The sequence below is a fragment of the Lepidothrix coronata genome, unplaced genomic scaffold (genome assembly GCF_001604755.1).
Source record: "Lepidothrix coronata isolate B3197 unplaced genomic scaffold, Lepidothrix_coronata-1.0 Scaffold184, whole genome shotgun sequence".
Taxonomy (NCBI): Eukaryota; Metazoa; Chordata; class Aves; order Passeriformes; family Pipridae; genus Lepidothrix; species Lepidothrix coronata.
In genome coordinates, this window is record NW_016690364.1 from 6,914 (window position 1) to 30,727 (window position 23,814).

A 23,814-nucleotide genomic window follows, 5' to 3' on the forward strand; every position below is an offset into this window, starting at 1 on the left:
AACTAAAAATCCCAGTATTTGCCAGGAAATGCCCTGCAGTGAGGTCATTCTTGCTATCGTTAACATAACAATCACAGCTGCTTCTAGTACTCAACACTCCTGAAGGAACATGCTTGCCTGCTTGCCTCGAAGTATTTTGTGTGCATCCCTTTTATTCAATATTCCTGCTTCGGAACAAGCTGAGCAAAGTCGTTGCTGAATGTGAAAAGGGCACACAGTACGTGTATGTATTGTGGTGGAGTCGGTGCCGGCCCAAAAAGGTCAGTGTTTAGGCAGAAAAATTCCAGGGCATATGTGAAAGGGCAAAATCGTTAGTATTGTGTAAAAAGCACATTTTTCACACAGGTACTGAACCAAATTCAGCCTTCAGGCAGGTTGTGTCAGTTTACACCGTGACTGAATTTGGCTCCAGTGTTAATGTCACTAATCCGTTATTTAGTGTAAATGTTGTTAATATTTTTGTATACACGTTATAACCCTTCTGTAATTCTGCTACTACCCAAGTCATTCTCTCACCTGAGTTGTCATTAACGAAGAAATGCACACGTTTTGTAAAACTGTATTCCCCATCCTAAATACAAAAGAGAAAAAAACCCAAACACTTATTTCCGGCTCTTGATGGTCTGCGCTATTTGTTTACACTACTGTTATTTCAACTTGAATTCATCTTTTAAGTGTTTTACTTTTAAAAGCACGTTCAGCTCCCAGGATGAGCCTGACGGCGGCAGCAGCTGGAGCAGTTTTCACAGGACGAGGAGGCATTCTGGGTCGAGCAGGGCTCTCTGAGCCCGGGCAGATTTTGAGAGCGCGGCGGTGCTGGATGTGATGCCGGGGCAGGTTCTGGAAGCTGGATGTGACCCCGATCCCGGGGCGGTGCCCGAGCCTTTTCCGCACCTCGTTGGCCACCGCCCCCTCCTCATGGCCGCGCCCCCTTCCCGTCGGCTCCACCCTCCTCTCCCCGCCCATGGGGGCGCGGAGGTGGGCGGGGCATAGGGAACACAGCGCAGCGGCGATTGGCTGCGCACCCCCACCCCCACCCCCTTGCCCCGCGGTGATTGGTCGGTGTGCAGGCGCGGGGCGGGATTGGCTGTTTCGAAGTGCGGACGCGGCGGTGCCGCGCGACCATGGAGGCAGTGCGGTGCGCGGAGCATGGTGAGGGGCGGGCCGGGCCGGGCGGTGTGCGGGGGGTGTTGTGTGTGAGGGGGGTCCCGGTCCCGGTCCCGATCCCGATCCCGGTCTGACCAGTTCCGCGCTTCCCTCCCCCCCGCAGGGTCCCTCTGCTTCCTGAAGACGGGCGTCCGCGATGGCCCCAACAAGGGGAAGAGCTTCTATGTGTGCGGGACGCGGGGCCCCGCGGAGTGCGGCTACGTCCTGCCGGCGCCGTAAGTGGATGGGGCGGTGGGACAAGGGGCACGGGACACAGGCGGCTGCCCTCGGAGAAGCTCAGTGCTGTGTCAGCGCTGTCTGACTCACGTAGTCTTTGTTTTGTCCCACGTGACAGTTTTTGTTTTGCCGTGGCTGTTCCCCTCTTGTCTGTATTCTTCCGCTTGTCCTTTCCTCCTTTCAGTGTCCCTGCTTCTCAGTGCTTGATCCATGAGGGATGCATGGTGGAGCTGCAGGTCCTGGTCCAGCAGCAGGGCAGAGATGAATACGAGTAAGTTCCTCAAATTTTTTAAAAGCTGGATGTCTGCCTTAAAACAGGTAAAACCTACATTCCTTCTTCTATCTTTATCTTATGTTCAGTGCCTAAAATAATTTTCTTAAACTGCTTCTGACTAATGGTCCTTTAGTTTATTAGTTACAGGTAAGAAAACTTGAATCCTGTGATTTAGTAGTTTTTCTGTAATGAGGCTTCAACATCCACATAAGCTGTACCTGTGTCCTGTGGGGAAAGGAGGGCTGTTCTTAGAGCATCTCGTTTTTATGCCATGTTTGAAGACTTAGGATACTACCTTTTAAAAATAGAGATCTTTTTTGTTAAGATCAGGAGGCTGTTCACTTTCTTCATTATTTGTGAACAAGTGAAAGACTTGAACTGCCAGTCTTTCAAAGTGGAAAGGAGGGTTTGTTGTACAGGTTGGAACATTTGGAATTGTTTGATGGCAGCTGACTTGTACTTTCCTTCTAGAATTGAAAAGACTCATCCAGCTTTGAGGCCTTCACTTAGCGTGTTTGCTACTATTATTAGCAGTTATATCCAATGATAAAAACCTGAGTCATCAGATAATGTTTGTTTTTAACAGAGTTGAATGTGGCCCTGTGGTTGGGTTCATCCAGAACTCGTGATGGTTGCACCAAATTCACCAATTTTAATTCTGATAAAGTTCTTGCAGCGCTCCTGGTTGTCTGCCGGTTAAAAAAAGAAATCACATCCAAAGTTTTTCTTTTCCATAGTTGCTTTAAGATGAGGTGGCCTGTGCAGTGTAACTAAAAGAAGAGCTGTTTCCTTACACCTTGAAATCATAGGATTCTTCTGATGCTCTGAATGTAGATAATACTATTGCCTGAGCAGTTACATTTTTATTACTAAAATAAAAAAAAAAACGCAACAAAATAAGCCCAAACCCCAAGGAATCATTATCCAGAGAACAGTGTTTTTTATAAAAAGCTTTACTGTCGATGTTCCTGGTCTTTTGTTATGCAAAAGTCTGAAGGTAAAGTACAGATTAAGAGAACTTGTCTGTGATGTTTTTTGTGTGAAGTACTTTTTAAAGAATACTTAGAGCTTCTTGACTGATTCCTGTGGTTCAAATCTTGTTTTAATCTTTGGTAGGTTGTTTTACCGATGCCTTAAGAGTAAACTGAATGGGAAGAAATGGTGTGGAAGTGTCCCATGGCAGGTATGAGTGTTTTGTTTGTATTATAGTGTCGCCTTATTCCAACATGACTTTTCATTCCTTATCCAGTCATCGCCTCTCAGACTATTTAGTGAGAGATTTAATATTTTCTAGCTGTTAAGTTTATCAGCCTTCTGTCCTCTAGATGAGACTTCTCTTTCTCCTAAATTGTGTGAAGTCCTGATTCTATTAATATGATAGGAAAGATGATCTTTGTAGAGGATGAAGGCTTGCTTGAGACGGTCAGGTTCTGTGTATAGTTAACAGGCTTTAATAAGTTGTATGCCAGCATTTACTCACTTGTATGTGTTGCAGGATCCAAAAGCTACCAAAGTGTCAAAAGCCTTAGAATCCCAGCCCAACACAGCAGCCCTCTTCAATCCCACCAGCCACAGAAATCCATTCAAAGTGCTGGACAAGAATTGTGCACCGTCAGTATGGAAACAAATGAACCAAGGAAACAGGGAGCAAAGTAAAGCAAAAGGAGTAAAAGCAGAGAAGGAGAGTGTGCTGGTGTCACATAAAGAAAAGAAATCAACCTCTGATTCCTCCAAAGAGATACAACCTCTAGAAGGGCTGAAAACTAAAACGAAACCGTCCACAGGAAGTACAAGTGATCCTGAACTTCAGGAAACTACAATGTCTGAATCTAAACTTGGCCTTTCTGAGACCAGGAAAGGGAAAAATAGTCTTTGGGAGGAAGAGAAATATGGTGGCAGTGGCAGGGAATCCAAGAAGTCTTCTGAATGTGCGGGCAAAGAGCCAGGCGCAAGACCAAAACTCTTTCCACTGAGTCTTGAAAAGCAAAATACAAGTACCAAGACACCAGAGGAGGAGCAACTTGAAGAAAAAAGCTTAAAAATCTGTAGGGATAAAGAAATGAGAGAGAAAGGTTGCACTGGTCAGAAAAATGTTGAAGTTAAACCAATGGCTAAAGAAGATGCTATCTCTCCAGCAGTACCACCAGCCCAGTGTGCTGCCCTGGCAGGAGGAGTGGAGGCAGCACCGCCCAAGGCACAAATCAGGCCAGGGCTGCCACAGCCTGCTGGTGAAACCTCTGGCAGTGACAGTGATGAAGTACCATTTGTTCACTGCTCATCAGGTAAAAGTAAACCTGAGAAAACAGTGGAGATTCCTTCAGGAAAGAGTGTGCTGGGGACATCTTTGCCAGGAGCAGCAGCATCACATCACATGGAAAGACCCCAAGACCATAAAGAGCTTCATAACCATCTTGTAGTCCAGCTGAAGCAGAAAAAGGTCATTTTTTGTACCTATTTATTTGGGGGTTTTATTATTCTGAGTTCAGGGTGACTTCCCATACTCATGACAGGCATCAGAATACGGTATCACCTCACAGCAGAAACTCAAAATATGATTTAGGAAGATGGGGCAAGGGAGGGAATTCAACCTATGCACAGAATAGTTGTACTAAGCAGATAGAAGACAATTACCCCTAAGGTAATACAACAAATACATTGGGAATGCTCAGTTTTGACCTGCCTGAGGTTGTGCCTGTCGTTTACCCAAAAGTAATTTGCATAAAATGGATTAGTGCACAGCCAGCTTAACCTTTTTAAATAACTTGGCTGTTTCTGGTGGTCTCTCTTGGCCTTGTGCAGTAAGAGTGATCTAGCTACAAAAGCTCACATTAAGATGAAATAAACTGTTTGGGTTTTTTTAATAGTTGCCAATAACTATGTTCTATAGTTTTTATTACCTCTCTGTTTGCCTAGACTTCAGAACAGAGCCTCAAAATAAAATCAGAACAGTTGTTTGTGCTAGTGTAGAAAGAAACATGCAAGTAGGTTAAACGTTGGGTGCTTTGAGAGATGTTAAGATTGTCCAAGTTTCTTGAATACCTGTTTCATAAAAATGGGGATTCCCTGTGTCCTTCCATCTTTTCTAAACAACATTAAGAGTTAGTTTATTTTCTGCTAAAAGACCACTTAATTGCATTGAATGGCACTTGAAAGCTTTTGGAGATTGCAGAACAGTATCAAAATACAAGTTAATATGGCATAAGATTAGTGTTTTTAAACTTCTGACGTGATTGTTCTATGTTGGCAGAGAGCTTGTTAACCGTATTCAGGTTTTGGTTTCTTTCTTGTTTTGCAGAGTACATTGGCTAGAGTGAACATTCAACTGCTGCCAGATAAAGGAGAAAGGTTATTAAAGCAAGTGCAGGATTTGGAAGCTGCACTCAGTGCTCTTAACATTTCAACAGCAGATACTAATGAAAAAGGTAGGGCTAAAATTTTTTTGCTCCAGAAACAGCTTGTTTCAAAACAGGTTGTACAAAACAGCTTGTCTTACAACAGTTGTTAATATTGAGGAAATATAGCATAAACTTATATATGGCATGTGGTCTGTATAAAGTTTGTCTGTTGAGATTCACTGAAGATGAAAAGTGTTAATTGTAAAGTATGAGTCTGGGAGCAGATGAATGGAACAACTGTAATGTTTTCTCTGAAGTGTGGTGGCTTCCCAAGGGAGTTTCCTCCCAGAATTAGGTTCCAGGGCTAGTTTTCCTTCCAGCTTTGGCTACATGATTGAGACAGGAGTCTCTATGAGACTGTGTCAGAGAAGTGTTAACTTCCTCTATTGCAGTATGGAACCATGCTGTTTATGCATGTCGTTGTATCTGGACTTTTCAGTTACCAGATACAAAATAAGCAGCTTCCAGTTTGCCATTCCTATAAAGTGATATCCTAATTCTACTAACTGGTGTTAATCGCCTGTGCAAGAGAGAAGCATTTTGCTGAGTTACCTGTACAATCCCCTCAACAGAAGAGTTACTTTGTGATCATAGTATCAATTGTGTTGATGAAAAGATCCAGCTTGACAGCTCTGGTAACTGAAGATCTCTAGCAAGGAAGCAGGAGCTCACAAGCTACAAAACAACAAAGCAGCCACAGTGCCTTATACCATATCTGGTTTTAAGCAAGACAGACCTTTCTGTGAAAGAGAGAGAAGCTCATGAGTTCTTGCCCATTTGTTCTTGGATGTTTTGGTAGTTTTTGTGTCCAAAATATTGACAAGAAAGATGTCTTCAAAATTAATAAATCTTCTGGGAACAGTGTGCAAAACTGACGTTGTGTTTGCACTAATCTGATCACAGTTGCTGAGTTCACTGTGTTGCTATAAAACCATATATAGAGGCTGGAGCTGAGCTCATTGCCTGTCACGTAGGAGCCGGCTAAGAGGACACACGTTAGTGTTTGTAGTGGCTCAGGTGATGTGGTGACCTGCTGTGACCACTTAATATTTTGCAAGCAGACTATTGAGCAAAATGAAGGCTCTTCTCTGGGCTCTAGTATGAGGCTCTGAGCTTCACTGTGAAACCTTTATAGACTGTGATTCCTTTCTCCTTAAGGGCAGGATAGCACAAGCGGCAGCTGCCATGAAGAATCTTTGCCTAATCCATGTGACAGGCCAGGTGGTACAAAGTTGATAACACCACTCCCACTCCAGGATCCTACAGCAAAGGCCTCTTCAGGCTCACAGAGTCACCCCTCTGCTGCTGTTACTTTGGGTTCCAGTGAATATTGTGGCCAAAGTTTTGGAAGTAAGTATAGAAACATGTTTTCATTAAAGAGAACACTGTTAAGTACTACTTCTGAAATAATTCTGCAATCTGTGGATATATGTGAGAGTACTAAACCTTTTTTGTTACTGGAAGCTGAATATTACCCCCCAGGCATCTGTAGCTGCTGAAGTCAGTCTCCGAGGTGAAAGATCTGCTTTGGAAAGTTATCTTTGTAAACACATCTTATGCCTAATCCTGTATCTTTGCAGTGAGCTTCGGTATGCAGAATCTATATGGGGGAAGAATGACGGAAGACCGAATCAGGGCTGTACACAACGCCACATGCGAGGCTATTAATCAGCTTCACAAATCTCTAGAATCCTGTCCGACAGAGCAGACAGTAGCTGAAGATCCCTCTGGATTGAAGGTGGGTTGGCAAGGATGGAGGCTGTCATGCTGATGAATGAAGCACAACCTCTGAGTGATACCCCAGAGCATCCCTTCCTTTCCACTTTGACGTACTTTGCAGTCTTCATCATGCTGGAGGGAGATGTTCTAATTACATTCCATCCATGGGTGTTGCTTTGTATTGCCAGTACTGGTGTTCTGCCCTCTTACTGTGGTGCCTTCAGAACACTTAGTGCTTGAATGAAGTAGCAGGGCCTCAGGCAAAGCAACCAACCCACAACCTTCTGTTTGTATGTGACTGGCAGAACAGAGGTGTGAGGAATAGGCTGAGAACCTTATTGTTCTTTTTTCCTGATGAGTTATAAAAAATAGTCTTTCAAAAAAGTGTTGCAGGTGATTGACTTTATTCAGTGTCACAGATGTTCTGATGTGCCAAAGAGAAACTCCTTGTCTGTCAGGTGATGCAGAACCTGTATTTGAGGTTATATGCAAGGTATTGGAAGGCACATGCCTCTACAAGATGATGTGTTGATGCATATATGTTGTGTCACTTGTCACATCATCTTGGGACCTCTCAAGTGGTGGGGAAGGCCATTTAATTTTTTGTGATGGTAGTATGTAATCCCTCTTCCTGTTTTAAGAGTCTATAGGGGTCTTAGACTTGGTGGGAAAAGGGGAAGTCTTCTCAATGCCTTTTATTGACAGTGATACCTGTTGTGAGCAAGGCAGTTCTGGGTGGATTTTCCACCTGCTCTCTCAGAGCACCGTGAGGCACTGGGTTGGTTTGTCCGTGAAGCATTAGGAAGACTCATCAATGGTACTGGCTGACCTCCTGTCTGCAGGAGTTGCTTACCTTGGGTATCCCAGTCCATGTGGAAAAAGAACAAGTATGTAAACTCCTTTTAGTAAGATGGTAGTAGAACAGTTCAACAGGATGATTGGTACAGGAAGCAGAAGTGTCTGAATTTTGCAAAGTGTTTGCTTCAAATCCTCTGTCTTGCCCTCTCAGATTCCACTGCTGCTGCACCAAAGACAGGCACTCGCCTGGCTGCTCTGGAGAGAGAGTCAGAGGCCGTGTGGAGGAATTCTGGGTAAGCAACGGAAGAGGAAAGTGGATTTCGGGGGGCAGATTTATGGCAGCAGCAGTTTGGCATGTGACTTCCTTGGAGGCCAATAACTAGTTATTTTGTAGGAATGTTGAAAGGACTATTTGGTATAGGCTACCCTATTACCAATTACAGCTGTTAACGATTACAAAATCATACCCTGATATTTTCATACGTGTGTTTTTTATTTTCTGGGTTTCCCAGGGCAATTTCGGTTGTAGTATTTACCTCAGTGTAGATCTGAGCTAAGGAGGCTCATTTCTGCGGCCCATCACAACTTCTGTGTGTCTCTTTCCAGCGGATGACATGGGCTTGGGGAAGACTCTAACGATGATTGCTCTCATTCTGGCCCAGAAACAGCTGAAGACAGAGAAAAGAAAGGAGACCTTAGACATATGGCTATCAAAAAATGGTACAGATTTTATGTTGAATAATATAAATGAATTTATAATATTATAATTTATAATGAATATTTTATATTAATTACTTTATATTGTTTGGGTGTTAATTTTTTATTGACTATTTTCCTGAAACAATTAAAGCCAGCATATGCTGTTTTGAAAAAAGTTTCATAGTTTTTAAGCATAAGCAAACATATGCATAGTTTTCATAAGGACTTAAAATAGTCACTACTCACTTCCCTGTGACTGATCTCTTTCCCCCCTCACCCCCAAGATTACTTTTATTTTACCCATAGACATTAGGGATGTTAGAGTTTTAAAAGACTATTGTTTCTGTGTCCATAACCTGTTACTGTCTGCATCCTCATGAGACTGGCTGGACTACTTTTTCCTGTATTGCCAAGTTTACTGACTGTGTGGATGTGTTCTTCCCATGTGGTTCAAAATGGTAACATTTCAGTCTTCTAGAATAGGAAAGAAGAATTTACTTGATACTGTGTTCTCAGTAGGTATTAGAGTTAGTTCCTGTGTTCTAACCTTTCAGGCTTATCCAGAGGAAGTGCACAGGTATATAGCATAACTGAGCAGACAGAAAGTGATGCATTAGTGTTTAAGTAGATTTCTTCCCCACCCAGAACTAACAGTCCTCAAGAATGTAATGTAGAGATGTCCACAAACTGTGCTCACAGGAAAAGTGGACCAGTCTCCTTAATTGTTATGAATTTCCAAAACTTCTGTCTTTGTTCTAGTCTAATGTGAAGACATTGAAACCTGTCTGCAATATTTCCTTTCAGATTCCACTGTTATCCCTTCCCATGGCACTTTAATCATATGTCCTGCATCCTTGATCCATCACTGGAAGAAAGAGATTGACAAACGTGTGGCCTTTGGCAAACTGAGAGTCTATTTGTACCATGGGGCAAACAGAGATAAACATGCAGAGGTGTAAGTGCTAAACCATAAATATGACCAAGAAAGGTAAAATACTATGTAGCAAGAGATTGTGTTTATCAAAGTTGAAATTCAGTGGCTGTAGAATGATGAAAAAATGTGAAGTGTGGAAATGTGGGGGATCTTCAAGGTCAGGCTGATGTCTGCTGTCAAGGTGTATATAGCAAAACATTTATGGCCTGTACCCATACTGAGTGGCCCTAGTGGAGGCTGTTGTTGCTTCTGATAGGAAAAAAGGGTGTATATTCTCTAAAACATCTCTTGCTTGCAGAGATCATCAGTGGCAGTTTCTCCTATGTTTGTGTTTTGTGGTTGTTGTGGGTTTTTTTAATCAGCTCTATGAATAGATCAGAAAATTTTCTACACTCTTCATGCTGAGCAATATTTCTAGGTGCAGTATTTCTAAGCAGGATTCATCCCATGTGGTGTGCATTCTGTACCACTGGTTTTTACTGTCATCTTGAGCTTGCTGTGTCCACTTTCAGTAACTATAAAATGGGAACAGTGTGTCCTTCCTGTTCGACTGCTAGGAAGCTCAGTTTTTTGTAGAACTCAGCATTTCAGCTCCTGTAGAACTGTGTTGTTCTTAAATGTATCCTTCAGCATGCATTTTGTCTGTCTTGCAAAAGGAGTTCCTCATTTGTTCTTGCTCCTGATTACTACTTTCCCTTTGTCAAGGCTTTCTGGATACGATGTTGTTGTCACAACCTACAGCCTTCTCTCCAAGGAGGTCCCCACAAGCAAGGAGGAGGGGGAAATCCCTGCTGAGGACCATGATGTGGGGGTGAGAAGCCAAACTGTTGATAGGGAAATGCCTTAAGGTTTTGTTCTGAGGTGTTGCAAAGCCATTATTGCTTCAAGTAGCACCTATTATGTGCTACAGTGAGCAGCAGCTTGAATTTTTCTTTTCCATAAGCCCCTGTTGAGTTTGCACAATAAAAATAAAGTGATGAAAATGCTGTGAAGTGCAGAAAGACAATGTTGACCAATACTCACAATGAATCTGTTCTGTAGAATTATAGAATATGCTACATTGAATACAGTGGAAATGTTTTAAAAAGTGATTTTAAGAATGTAGTGATGAATCCTGTACTCTTCCTTTTGAGGTGAAGGAGCACTAGAAACTCCCATTTGATGTTCTTTGTTGTTTGATGTCACTTTAATCTACCAGAAATCTATTGTGCTCAGGCTCTGGGTCAGTCTGAACTGAGTCTGAGGCAGCTGATGTGCTGCCTTGAAGAAACAGCAGCGTGTTTGCTAGGCCGTGAAAATAAATAAGTGCTTTCTGAATTCTAACTGAAATGACTATACAGCATAGAGGAATCCCCTTGCTAGTGTGGATATTGCTGTCTCCTACCTCTATGTACAGATCTAGGTGTAGCTCCTCTTAAAGAAAACAGGGCTTTGAATTTCCTGAAACTTCTAGGGGGCATCTGTAAAACTGTTGGGAGATCAGAATAATTATATGTGGTCCTTGGTCTCAGCCTAGAAAAACTGATATGAAATGCCTCTTTGGAAGCAAAAAGTGATGTAAAAAGCAAGAAAAACAGCAAAATATTAGAATTTTTTATTAGAAACAGGCAAATATGTTATAGTCTTCAGCTTATAAACCATCATGGAAGCTTTAAAGAGATGATTTTTGGACACCATTTCTTACCTGACAGAGCAAAAATTGCTGCTGACTAACATCAGGAAAAGGCTTCTTGCTGGAAAAATATGTTTGCTTGTGGCTCTTTGGAGAGCCTAGCAAGGTTACTGCTCTAGGATATAAATAACCTGCTTTTTCTTTCAGAGTGGGTCATCTCCCTGTTCCCCCCTGCTCAGGGTAGCTTGGGCTCGACTTATACTGGATGAAGCTCACAATATTAAAAACCCAAGGACTCAAACCTCCATAGCTGTGTGCAAGCTGAGAGCCAGTGCCAGGTGGGCCGTCACTGGGACACCGATACAGAACAACTTGCTGGACATGTACTCCCTCCTGAGGTGAGCTGGCTGCACATGACCACATGGACAGGGAGCCGATCCTAGTAGTTCTTCTCTGATGAAATGCTGAAGTTGTTTCTTAGTTTGAGATGTTTCTGAGATGTGTGGAGTAGTGAGACTGGTTATATTAACATTTCAGGCACGTGCAGAGCTGGTGGCTGAGGCACAAAGTTGACCATGTGTCTACTGTTGGTGTTGTGCTTTTGTGTAGCTTTTCTCCTTCCAGGAAGGACAAAGGGGAAATTACCTCAGATCTATGTCTCCAGGATGAATATTCACACAACTAATTGTAATGAACAGAAGTTTTGTGAGTTTCTCCTTGTTGCTACCAGAGCAGCCTGGGAGGACCTTCTTAGAGTGTTGTGCTACAAGAGCATTGAAGGAAAGGGTGAAAACTTTGGCTTCTCTGAACAAACGATAAACAGAGGCTTTTCTTTGCTGAGGAGGGGAAAGATTACAAATGGTGTTGGACAAGCAGAGAGAACTTGATTTGAATTTAATTTTGGATAATTGAAATTAATTTTCAAGTAAGAAGCCTGGTATTTTGAAATAACAAATGAATATGCTTTTTGGCAAGTGCCTTTGCACCTTGATGTCCTTCATTTGCTGGTGATGCTTGGAGACATAATGGGCTGAGAGGAAGGGATAGGTACAGCATCAGGAGGTGCTTACACTGTTAGTGATGATAAGACTTTTCGACAAACAAGTTTTCGCCACCATTAGACTGGAAGTGTTTTACTGCTGCTTGGTAATGCAGTTACAGCATTTGGAAATGGTTTGTTTTGGATAGCAAGGAATTTGGTTCTGGTCACTCAAAAGCAACTGAAGAACTCTTCTTCCCTTAGTATGAAGTCTCCTTCCTTCCTGTCATAGGTTTCTACGTTGCTCTCCTTTTGATGAATACAAAGTGTGGAAGTACCAGGTAGACAACAACACAAAGAAGGGAGCAGAGAGGCTAAGCCTCTTAACTAGGAGCCTCTTACTGCAGAGAACTAAGAACCAGCTGGATTCAGCTGGCAAGCCCTTGGTAAGAACTTCGCCCTACACAACTATACCATCATTCTATGGTTGTCCTTGTAGCAGGCACTCATGTCTGCTTATTTACATACATAAATTTGTTAATGGATGCATTTTCCTGTCTACTGCAGTCTGCTGAGCAAGAGTAGCAAATGCCTGTGGGATGCTTTTCCAGTTGCTTATCCAGAAAGCAGAAATATACACAATAATTAAACCTTCGTTATAAATCGCATGCAGACAAGAACATGCCAAGTAATTGCAAGTAGAATGGCCACTTATGTGGAAAGTTAGCCTAGGCTGCCCAACTAGATCTCTGAGAATCAAAGCTGCTACCTGTCAAATGGACCTGGTGTGTGCTGGAGCATTGGCTTTCTGCATAACTCTTTACAAATAGTCTATTAAACTGAGGTCACTGGTCTGTCTGTAAGCCTTTAAAAGCTGTAGTTTTGGAGTACTTTCTGGTTCTGAATGGGGAAATGAGAAGCTACTTTTACAATGCAAAAAATTAATCCCTCCATGGTCATTACAGAGCAGTTCATGTTGAGTAGCTCATGCCTCTTGTTCTCAGATGAGTTGGAATAGAAGTTTTTATCTTGAGTGTTAACCAGGCTTCTTGGAGTTCTGTGAATATCTATGTTGTGTCATAGTTGCATTAATACACATAGCTTTAAAGAATAAACAGCTATGTTCTGAGACTTAGAATAGTGTGTTAGATCTTTGATTGCTGATATTTGTGATGCTCTGTAAGATTTTTGCCCTATATTCATCTGATCCTGTGAATTTGTACCTCAGGTATCTCTGCCCCAGCGTAGCACACGGTTGCATCAATTAAAACTTTCAGCAGAGGAGCAGTCTGTGTACAATGTGCTCTTTGCAAGATCCAGGTATGAATGTGGGTAGAGATACTGTATTTTGTGGGTTTGTTTCTTACTGGTGTGAAAATCAAGAAAAGAAATTCATTTTAGATGAAAAGAGTTATTGGACAAACTCCTGTTAATTTTTTCCTTTTCTGACTTATCTGTTAAGTATGTTTGAAAATACAGTGCTTGTACTGGTAGTAGGCAAAACTGATTAATTTCTTTTCTCCCAGAGGTTCACGCCTTGTATGAGCTCTGTGTTCTAGATTTACACTTAATATCATTGATTTCAAGGCACCAAAGACTTGGAATTGCAACAGTAGTTCTCAAATGATGATGTGCCAGCACCTGTAAAGGAGAGAATTTTTATCTTTGCTCTGTGATACTTGTGCAATCAGAAATTATGCTGGCCTCTCCAGATGGTTGTAATGCAAGCCAGCATCACTTGGTGTTCTCCCAGGGTCTCTTTTAGTGGTGTCAACGTAAATAGTTTTCATTCCTTTTAAATATACATTTAAAGGTGTCCTTACACTCAAGGTATTCCAATAAGCGGACTTGCTGCTTTTCGTGATTTCCAGAATGGATCTTGGTTTTGATCATACTCAAGTTAAACAAAACTGGTGGGTTTTTTGTGACATTTTGTGATGATTAATGAAACCTTCCTTTTAAAGCATCATCAGCTTGCTTGTTAAGCTCAGGGCCTTCTTGCCTTTTTTCCTGCTGTACATTCCAGTGTCTTTGTCTTGTTTTTGCAGGTCAACACTGCAATCCTACCTAAAGAGACAAGAGCAGAAAAATGAAGACAGAGAATATGCTGGTGGTAACCCATTTGAGAAAGGTTTGAGCATACCCTCCTCTGAAAACATTTGCAAAGTGGCTCTTTAGGTGCCTAGTTAACAAGGGGGAACAGACCTGGCCACATGGGGTCAGGACTTAGAAATTCTTTAGATAATGATCCCCTGATGTTACAGAGAAGCCTATCATAGTATTCCAAAAGTATATTCTCACTGTTGTGGCTCTTGGAAAATCTCCTAACCTCTTTGAGTCTGAAATTTCTTTCTGAAGTAAAGGTCTCACTGCTCAGACAATAGATGTCAGTGTTATAAGGTATTCTGACTTATCTTGTTGTCTTCTTCCTTTTTTTTTAAGTGGGCATTGATGGGTTCCTATGTTTAATCAGGTATTTGCTTGCCTGTTGATTCTTGTCTCTTATTGACGAATCTCTTCCTGGAGATGGCTGGGCAGTGCTTGGAAATGACTCCAAGAGCTCTTTATGTTTTGTCTTCCCTTCCTCTGCAGTTGCACAAGAATTTGGAGTCAGTCAAAAGGAATTTTTAGCAGGCTCACAAAGTGCCTCCCAGGTCTCAAGCGCTGTCCACGTCTTATCCATGCTCTTGAGGCTCCGTCAGTGCTGCTGCCATCTCTCCTTACTGAAAGTGGTAATTGCATTGCATTGTATTGTATTGTGAGGTCTTTTGTGGAGATTTTTGAGTGTTTCTGTAAGTGAACAGACTGTAACACCCTTGCATCTCTTAGCATGACTTATATGGGCAGCTGTGTCTCTGGAAATACTTTATTTAGATTTTAAAAACCCAACCAAACAGCATTTTAATGTGAAAGAAGTCTTTGTGTTAACCTAGCCTTGAAAAGTGCACAAGTGTAGCCTGTTTTAAGGGCTTGTGTTTTGGAGAGCTCTGTAAATGCTTTGATTGAAGTTGCCTTGCATGAAGTAGATTAATCTTTCAAAAGTTCTTGGCCCTGTCATATAAAGCAGCTGTAGAATAAATTCAGCTATTAAGGGAACAGGCAGGAATTTATCTTCTAACGTCTTTCATCCTGCAGTCGTTAAATGCTATGGGAGAGGGCATCTGAGGAGACTGGACCATAGAAAATGGTGAAGCTCACATGCTTTCCTTACACTGCCCCTTCTTAGGGAAGGGCCCAAAGGGACTGTCAGTCTGGCCCACTAGTGTTCCTCAATTTTTTTTATCTTCATATTGCACAGCATCCTTCAAACCCACTGTATTCAGCAGACATTGTGCAGACTGTGGATCAGTACTGAATTTGATCTCAGCCTTGACTGTGATCCCTTATTATATTGCTTTCTTTCCCACAGGCTCTGGACCAAGTTAACTTGAACAGTGAAGGTCTTTCCCTTTCCATTGAGGAACAACTTGGTGCTTTGACACTGTCTGAGCTCCAGACTCCTGATTCCCAATCAACAGTCTATCTCAATGGCACAGCTTTTAAAACAGATATCTTTGAAATCACCAGGGAGAGCTCAAAGGTATTCTGGTTGTGGCTTTCTTACCTTCCTTGAGAAGCTTGGATTTCAGCACTTTGCCTTTTAAATTATTAATGAATTGTCACACCTTGGTAATTGCAGATCAGGCTAAGTTGTCAATTTAGATGAAGTCAGATGTGTAGATTGATAGCCTGCTGAACTCCTTCTGGGAAGGCTTCAGCTTCTCAGGTGTTAAGGGGTGCTTCTAGTAAAGCTGTGAGAATCTGACTGCTGAAAAACTGTCAGTAAAAATCTTGAACACTGGCTTCACAGAAGTTCAGAAAAGCTTGCATGTGAGACCATGGTGCTTGTGAAAAGCTAGAAAAAATTGGATGGCAGCAAGAGGAGAGATGGCAATAACTTGGCTTTTCACAGAAAGATTGGAATCTATGAGATATGTTTGTATGACTTGATTTCTTGACACACTTTTCTGTGCTGGTAGTGTTCTTACCAATGACTCTTAAAATCTCTTCAAAGTCTGAGCACAGGAGAAGTTCCAGTTGAAAAGCTATTTTGATCACTTTCTATTTTCATGAAGAGTAGCCAGTCATGAACTGGATTATGAGCAAGCAGACTAACCTTTTTTTTTTTCCTGCAGATAGCTTACCTCTTGGCTGAACTGAAAACTATTCAGAGTCACTCAGAGCCTCAGAAAAGGTTAGTGAGCTTGTCCTTTTCTTTAGTCATAGTGATTTAGAGAAGCATGTTACTTGACAACAGCAGAAATAGTTTTAAATAATGGAATACAAAACTCCTGGTGTGTGCAATAGTTGAACGCAGATTTTGAGGGAAAAAATTTAAGACAAAAGAAGAGAATTTAAGATGTAGGTCAGTGTAAACATAAGGGAACGTGTGAGAAATCTCAGGCTTTGAGGCCCAGGAGGACTCTCTTCTCCAAAAACGGAATTGGAAATAACTTGGTTGTGCTGACAAATATTTGTCCTCAGCTCTGCAACCCATGCCACAACCCCCAAAAAAGTGGAGGAATAAAGAAGTGGTTAAACCTGAACCTGTTTGAGATAAAGGAATGCATTGATCAGAGGGCCTGTAGTGCAGCTGAAGTCCTGCACTCTCACTGTGCAGGTTCTCCCTGTCTTTGCTGTGCACCAGACTGCAGTGATACAGGGGTTTCTGCTTGTTTTTGTTAAAAGTGTAGAATGCTCTTACAGGTGTGTGGCTGTGAAGCAGCGACACCTGTGTTATGTTAGGGGTCAGTTGGAAGGGGGAATCATGTTGGGCATTTCCAGAATTGCACCATATGTAGAAAGCTTTTTTCCAGAGTCTTTTCCAAAATTAATCCCCATCATAAGAATGGGAACACCAACACTGTTTTTGTTTCCTTCCAAGAAGCTATTGAACAAATTATTGCCTCACAAACTCTTTAGTCCACGACTTGGTGAGTGAGAGGCTCCAATCAATCCAAGTTGGTGTTGCAGTTGATTCTTGTGTACCGCAGAAAAAGCTCAGCATTGTGACTTGGAATTGTGATTGGTAGGTGGAAATGTAAAATCCAAAAATAGAGGTGAAAGTTGCAGCCTTAATTTACCTGAAGTTTATTGGATATTAGCCTTCCACAGCAGGTTCTACCACTACACCTAGAGGTGAATCTATTTCTGAATTGGGAAAGGGCTTGGTTGCCGTTTGCAGCTGGGAAGAGTGACTGAATTGTTGTCTCCTCCTGGGTGAGACAGTGCAATAACCAACCTGTTACAGTACACACAGACCTTGTCATAAGCTCCCTGCTCCCTTTCCAGTGTTGTTGTCTCCCAGTGGACGAGTATGCTGAAAGTTGTGGCTGTGCACCTCCAGCGACTGGGGCTGAAGTACGCAACAGTGGACGGCTCTGTCAATCCTAAACAGAGAATGGATGTGGTAGAAGAGTTCAATTGCAATCCTAAAGGGCCTCAGGTATGCAATCAGGGCAGGGAAATAGTCCCTAGTGCTGCTATGAGCAGCTGTGATAGCTGACTTTGTGATTCCATTTGCTGGCACTACTGTCATTTGGACCTCTACATGCCAAGATCAGCAGAGAAAGGGGTAGCTGTAAAAACAAATGTACATCTTATAATGGGAAGAAGGAGCTGCTACAAAGCTCCTTTTGATGTCCGCCTTCTGTACTAAAATCACCCAACTCCAAAGCTAGTTCAAAGGTTGTCTAAATCTTCAGTGTGTTCAAATGAAGCATTTGTTTTTTGGAAATGGGCTCCCTAACTCTCTTTTGGCCTTTGAAGGTAATGTTGGTCTCATTGCTGGCTGGAGGCGTTGGCCTGAACTTGACTGGAGGAAACCATCTCTTTCTCCTTGACATGCACTGGTAAAAAGAAACAAAAGTTACATCTCTGAGAGTATATATTGGGCATGTTGCTTTTCTTTCTCACCACATGTATTATGATGTCTGATACAACTGGGATAGGAGGGCAATGTAAGGGCTAGAGTTAGCTGTAGGAAAGTGTTTTTGCTATAGCTTTCACCCAAGACACTAATTAGTCAATCCAATGAAATACAGTTCTGTAGGGGTAAGAAAATAGAGGACTATAACAGCAATCCAAAGAGGCAAGTATGCAGCTCTGTATCACAAAAGGCTAGTGGGGACTTGGCAGTCCCTACCTTAATTTCCTGCAGTAGTGAAAATGGTACAGTAGTGCCTACAGGCAATTTTGTCTTGAAACAAATCGATTGTGTTGAGCGTAGTCAGTGACTGGGCATAACTAAAGTACCTTTGGGTTTTACATATTTTATTATGAAAATAGCATGTTTGAACTCCTAATATTTGTTGTCCCTCATCAAAGTCAGAATTGCAGGGTTTTTTAAACTAAATGTTGCTTATGGGAATTTACAAAGCAAACTAACGTGCCTGATTGCAAAACCAGCTGCTGAGTAGCAGCCTTAAGGAGATGGTTCTGCAATATGGAAGTTACACGAACAAGTATTCCCTATAACTTTGTCAAATGAAACCATTTCTTATCCAAATATTCTTGAGTGATGGCCTCTTTCAATGGGGTTTGCCATTCTACTTCACTCTCTTTCCTCACCAGCTATGGGCTTTCTCTGAGTACTAACTATTGGCCAGAAATATGGGGCTACATGGACCAGTGGTCTAAGCCATACAGCTTAGACCACTTTGTGTGGAGTTGTAGCATTCTTCTACCCAAGGCCAAGGGAAATACAGCCAGGGTGAATACTGGCCAGCAAGCCTCTAAACCTAAGGTAACCTGGGAGCAGTTTTAGTTCTACAGAGGATGAAAACAGGATGCACTGCAGGCAATAAAAAGAGGCATCTATTTTTTTTTTTTATTATTTTTTTTACCTTGCAGGAATCCTGCTCTGGAGGACCAGGCATGTGACCGCATATACCGAGTGGGGCAGCAGAAGGACGTTGTGATACACAGGTCAGGATTTTACTTAGCAGTAAATGAGGCAGCTGCTGCCCATGTGCTGTCTGGCTTTAATCAGTGAGACAAGGCCTTGGCTTCTTTACTTAGAGCTAGACACAAGGAGTGACAGTGGGATCGAGGTTTGGGCACTGAGATAGAACACATGAAAAAGTTTTTATGTGGCACCTGCCTGCGTGTTGCTGTCCTGATAGCTAGCAGGGATTTCTTGTTTTTCAGCCTGTGATTTAGTGGGAATGTCCTGTTCATTCCTGAGAATAATTTAGGTGCCTAACCATTTCTGTAAATTCAGTGGAGGTTTTTCACCTAAGCCTGGACCTTTCTAGTATCACTTAATAACATCATAAAGAACACTTCTATTAAGTGGCAAAGTGGATTTTTAAAAAAGCATCTATAACTAAGACCTAAAAGGCTAACTTAGTTATTGTAAACGCACAGCGCACCAGAATCCAAAGTGCTCCTTTGGGTACAATGATTTTGGTAAATAGATGCCATCAGTTATGAAACAGTCATTTCAGGATTTTGTCACAGAATTACTGCCACTTCAGATGACCAAAGTTGAGGCCTTAAGTGCATCAGGCTTATATTTGAAAGGTTATAATATTTGGATATGAGGACAGCTGGTTTCTGTTCAGAGATATATTGTGTCAGTCACATGATAGAATAAGTATTAATTTCTGAGACGAGTCTTTGGGAATTTGCTGGGAATGTCCATAAATAATGCTGACGCTTGCTCCTAGCATTTGAGATGATGTGGCTTAGTTTTGTTGGGGGTTTTTTGGTGGGTTTTTTTGGGGTTTGTTTTTTTTTTTAGGTTTGTCTGTGAAGGAACAGTAGAAGAAAAGATCCTGCAACTCCAGACGAGGAAGAAAGGTCTTGCCCAGCAGGTTCTGTCAGGCAAAGGAGAGGCCCTCACTAAGCTCACTCTGGCTGACCTCAAAGTTCTCTTTGGCATCTAATTATCTTTTTCAACACCCAACAGAACGTAATTTATACTTACAAGTAATGGTGCAGACTTCAACAAAAGATTTCTGGTTTGAGGTGGTCATTTACTTTAAACAAATAACTACATTTTTTAACTGTTCTGGAAAGTTATCGACTTCAAGAATTTGTTTCAAAACTAAAATTAGATGGTGTATCCATCTAAGATGTTGTTTTAAAAGACTTTAAAATAAATATTTGAAACAAAAATGTGCTTATTTCTTGGGTTTTTGTGTGTACTTTTTAGTTAGAAAACTTTCCTTTTCAGCACAGGAGATGCACAGGAGTAAGTGAAATAAGAACAAGAGAGACAAACATGAGGTAGGAGAGTTGAGAAGGTTGAGTGATGAGGTTGGGCAGGTGCGAAGGAAGCAAAAAAAAATTTTGAGCACGATGCTGTAAGAAGACTATATAAACTTTAGAATCTGTAACAATCTGTAAAGGACTTCGAGAAATACTTCACCTTCTCTTTTGTTCTTTAGGAGGTCTTCTTATATCTAATTGAAGAACCATTTTTCTATCTTGCTCCAAGTTTTTATTCAAACTGGGAGCTAGATTTCCGTTATGTTCCTATGAAACAGAACCTGAGTTCCTGATTGTTGTGGGGTTTTTTTTCTTCTGCATATTTAATAGACTAAGGTTTCCTTGATGCAAGTCTTTTCATGTATTGACTATTCTTGCTTAGCAGATGGTCACATTTTGTTAATAGCAGATGAGTTGCAAGTCCTTGGTTAATGGTCTCTATTCTCTCTCTTATCAGAAGTGATGTGTGCAGGCGAGTGACATTTTTAGGCAACTAATTTTATAATTGCATCTTCTCTGTTTCCATCTCCCTTTTCTGCATCCCTGGCCATATGCACTGCACATTCTAATTCTCTATTGATTACACTGTTTCTCTGGGATTTGTCACAGTTCCCACAAGCTCCATACCAAACAAGGGCATTTGACAAGTTTAATGCTAAATGGTAGAGCATGACAAGTTAGAATGCTGTTATGAAACTAGGTCTTTGTTCCTTTATGGTCATTCCCTATGGAATAAGGTAATGGCATTTGGTAAGCCTTTGAGTGAAGGAGAGATCTATTTGCAGTGTCTTGATGAAGTATGATGTCAGTGTTAGTCATTTCTCTTACCTGCCTTGATATGATGTGCAAGGGAAGCTGTGGAATTATTCCAATTTATTGCACCAATACAGGCACCAGGGGACACAAAAATAATAATGAGTATCTTTGTGTGTGTGTGTGTCCATGAATTCAACCACGGTGGTAGGACCTTGAGTGGCTCTCAGAACCAAGGAAGTCTGTGCGACTTGAGCAATTTAATCGTAATCTCAGTTTGGGGAACATTGAGGGAATGCTGCTTATTTGCCTCACTGTGCTGGTTTTCTGAAAAACATACCAGAACATCTGTTTGTTCACCTACTGTCTGGTCTGAGCTCCTCTCCCTTTCCTTGGAGCTACTGCTACCCTAGCAGGTTTCCCTCTTTAAGGGAGATTACTAAGGATAGTTTAAAACACTTTATTTTCACCTTATCCCCTCATTCAGCCTTTGGAATGTGACTGTAGTCTCAATGCAGTGTACATGCTGGGTGTATTGGATACTGCTATGGGCATTAATTACTTTTTTTTTATTTCTATTAAGGTCTTCCCAGGAAAGGGTTTCAGCCTTTCCTAGGAAACCCATACAATTTATGGGATATGAGGTGACATTCGTCTTAGTTTTGAGGAAATTCTTAAATTGAAGGTCTAGCACATACCTCTACCTATCATCTCCTGAAATGGCAAATTTATTGCTGCAAAGAGCAGCAGAATGTGTGGGTTTGGTATTCAAGGTCAAATTTTTAAAGGAGTTTTGTTGCAGGGGTAAGTGATTTGACTTTGGCTTGCACTGTTACCTACAGAACTGAACAAAACCATCTCTCTGAATAATGTTAGCTTGTGTATAATCTGGTCTTTGCAACACAGAAATGTTAGGGTCTCTTGTATAGGGGCTGAGAGTAGCATTCACTGATGGCATGACAGAATAGCGATTCAAGGTGCTGAGCGGTGGTTTAGGTTGATATTTCCAAGGGGAGAATTATGTACTGGGCTGGTTTATACACGGCCTGGCTGCAGAGCATAGGCCCGAGGCTGCAGGGGAGAGCCGGGGTGTTGCGGTGCCATGGCATTGTCCTTCCTTAGCCCTATCCGCTGCTGCCAGCCCCCTTTTGCCGCTGCTCCCACGTGAGGTGCTCCCTGTCCCGTTCAGCTGCCGGAAGAACAGCAGGTAACTGCTCCGTGTGCCCGTGGATCAGGCGGCGGTTCTCCGGGCCGGGGCTCGGGGGAGGGGGGGGGGGGGCGCGGAGCCGAGTGAGGCCGGCCGAGAAACTTTCCCAGCGGTCAGGATGGCCGAGCGGTCTAAGGCGCTGCGTTCAGGTCGCAGTCTCCCCTGGAGGCGTGGGTTCGAATCCCACTCCTGACAATTGTGTTTTTGTCCGCGCCCCGTGCGGCGCATTTTGACGCGCGGCGCGGCCGGGCCCCGGCAAGTGCCGATGGGCGCGGAGGGGCCGCCGTGTCTGCGCCCACCCGCGTGGGCGAGCGGAGGAGGGAACTGCCCTAGGGACAGGCGTGGTGCCCGCACGTTCGTGCCTCTGTCCGGCGCGGGCGATGGCGCCACGGACGCCAAGGGAAGGAATCCGCTCCACAGCAGCCGGACAGGTCGCGGTCACGGCCGCTCCACCCGCAGTCCTGGAGAGGGAGCGCTGCCAGTCCTGTCCTCAAGTGGCCGGTTAGCTCAGTTGGTTAGAGCGTGGTGCTAATAACGCCAAGGTCGCGGGTTCGATCCCCGTACGGGCCAAATTTGTACTTTTGAGCCTGACTTCCTTTTGGGGGCTGCTGGTGCTGTTTCTCCCCCGCCCTCTTTGTGCTTATCAGCGGAAGGGAGAGATAAAACCGCCCTTTTGGTGCCGTCCGGACCTTGTCGTGGTCATCCACGGAGCAGAGCAGGGTAAAAACCCCCGCCGCTATAGTTCTGGTTTGATCAGCCGCGTAAATTACTGGGAGGTGGAGGGTGTCCAGACTGAGGAGGCGAGGGGGAGGAGGAGAGGTGCTGCCGGGGGCTGACACGTCACGGGCGGTCCCCTGTTCAGGGGACCTGTTTTCCTGTCTGAAACGAAATGGGCCGCGATCCACGTCGGCGCTAGAAAACCCTCCCAGCGGGCGGCAGCTGCTTACATGGAGACGCCTCTGAGGGGGAAAATTGCGAAAAGGATCGGCCCCCTGCCCCGCTAGCCAGACGTGAGCCACCCGCGCCGCTCTGGGCTGCTGCGGGCACCGGGCAGAGCTGGCCGGAGGCCGGAGAGAGCCCGGCCAGGGACAGGTGGCGTCTCCCCCAAAAGGGAAGCCCAGGCACCGCTGGGATTCGAACCCAGGATCTCCTGTTTACTAGACAGGCGCTTTAACCAGCTAAGCCACGGCGCCGGGCGGGCCGTGGCCTGCCCCGCCTCGCCCTGCCCAAAAGGGCGGGGGCGCCCCCGGGGTGCCCCTTCCCTCCATCGCCGGCGGCGCGGCGGGAGAGGGGCGTCTCTGCCCCGTGCTGGGGCTCTCGGGGAGCGGCTCCCAATTCCCGCCTTTTCCGTATTTTTGACGGGTTTAAATTTTTATCGCGTTAAAAAAAAAGAAAACAAAATGCAACGGATTTGGCGCACCGGAAGCGGGGGGGCGGCAGAGGGGGAATATTCAAGTAGTAGGAAAAAAAAACACTACGTAGTCGGCAGGATTCGAACCTGCGCGGGGAGACCCCAATGGATTTCTAGTCCATCGCCTTAACCACTCGGCCACGACTACCGGATGTAAGACTGTTTTGGTTTCCCGCCCTTTCCCGCCTGGGAGGCGGTTCCACCTCCTCGGGCCCTCATGCCGTCCGCGCCTCACGCGTTCCTGGCACGGCGCCACCCCCGCCGAGGAACGCCGGGAAGTGTGCGCGAGCCCCTGATAGGCTGTCGATGGACGCGGTGAGTGGGGTCACCGACGGCGGCCGGTTAGCTCAGTTGGTTAGAGCGTGGTGCTAATAACGCCAAGGTCGCGGGTTCGATC

The 23,814-nt window shown here is 43.6% G+C and overlaps 1 protein-coding gene and 4 non-coding genes across 5 annotated transcripts; 3 read left to right on the forward strand and 2 right to left on the reverse strand.

The window, feature by feature from the left end:
* Positions 1-1,081: 1,081 nt before the first annotated feature.
* Positions 1,082-19,947, forward strand: TTF2 (transcription termination factor 2). The gene is made up of 23 exons (XM_017830891.1): positions 1,082-1,152; positions 1,271-1,382; positions 1,568-1,654; positions 2,774-2,840; positions 3,153-4,094; positions 4,953-5,079; positions 6,211-6,402; positions 6,633-6,790; positions 7,781-7,862; positions 8,176-8,289; positions 9,073-9,223; positions 9,908-10,013; positions 11,022-11,212; positions 12,086-12,239; positions 13,022-13,113; positions 13,842-13,924; positions 14,386-14,525; positions 15,203-15,373; positions 15,969-16,027; positions 17,125-17,278; positions 17,602-17,684; positions 18,685-18,759; positions 19,577-19,947. The coding sequence occupies exons 1-23, from the start codon at positions 1,125-1,127 to the stop codon at positions 19,719-19,721; spliced, it is 3,513 nt and encodes a 1,170-aa protein (XP_017686380.1). The 5' UTR covers positions 1,082-1,124; the 3' UTR covers positions 19,722-19,947.
* A 2,171-nt stretch (positions 19,948-22,118) lies between these two features.
* TRNAL-CAG lies at positions 22,119-22,201 on the forward strand. Its single transcript has one exon. It is a non-coding gene; the product is annotated as a tRNA-Leu (tRNA).
* A 301-nt stretch (positions 22,202-22,502) lies between these two features.
* Positions 22,503-22,576, forward strand: TRNAI-AAU. Its single transcript has one exon. It is a non-coding gene; the product is annotated as a tRNA-Ile (tRNA).
* Positions 22,577-23,125: 549 nt separating this feature from the next.
* On the reverse strand, positions 23,126-23,199 carry TRNAT-AGU. Its single transcript has one exon. It is a non-coding gene; the product is annotated as a tRNA-Thr (tRNA).
* Positions 23,200-23,483: 284 nt separating this feature from the next.
* TRNAS-AGA lies at positions 23,484-23,565 on the reverse strand. The gene has a single exon. It is a non-coding gene; the product is annotated as a tRNA-Ser (tRNA).
* Between the last annotated feature and the right edge of the window lie 249 nt (positions 23,566-23,814).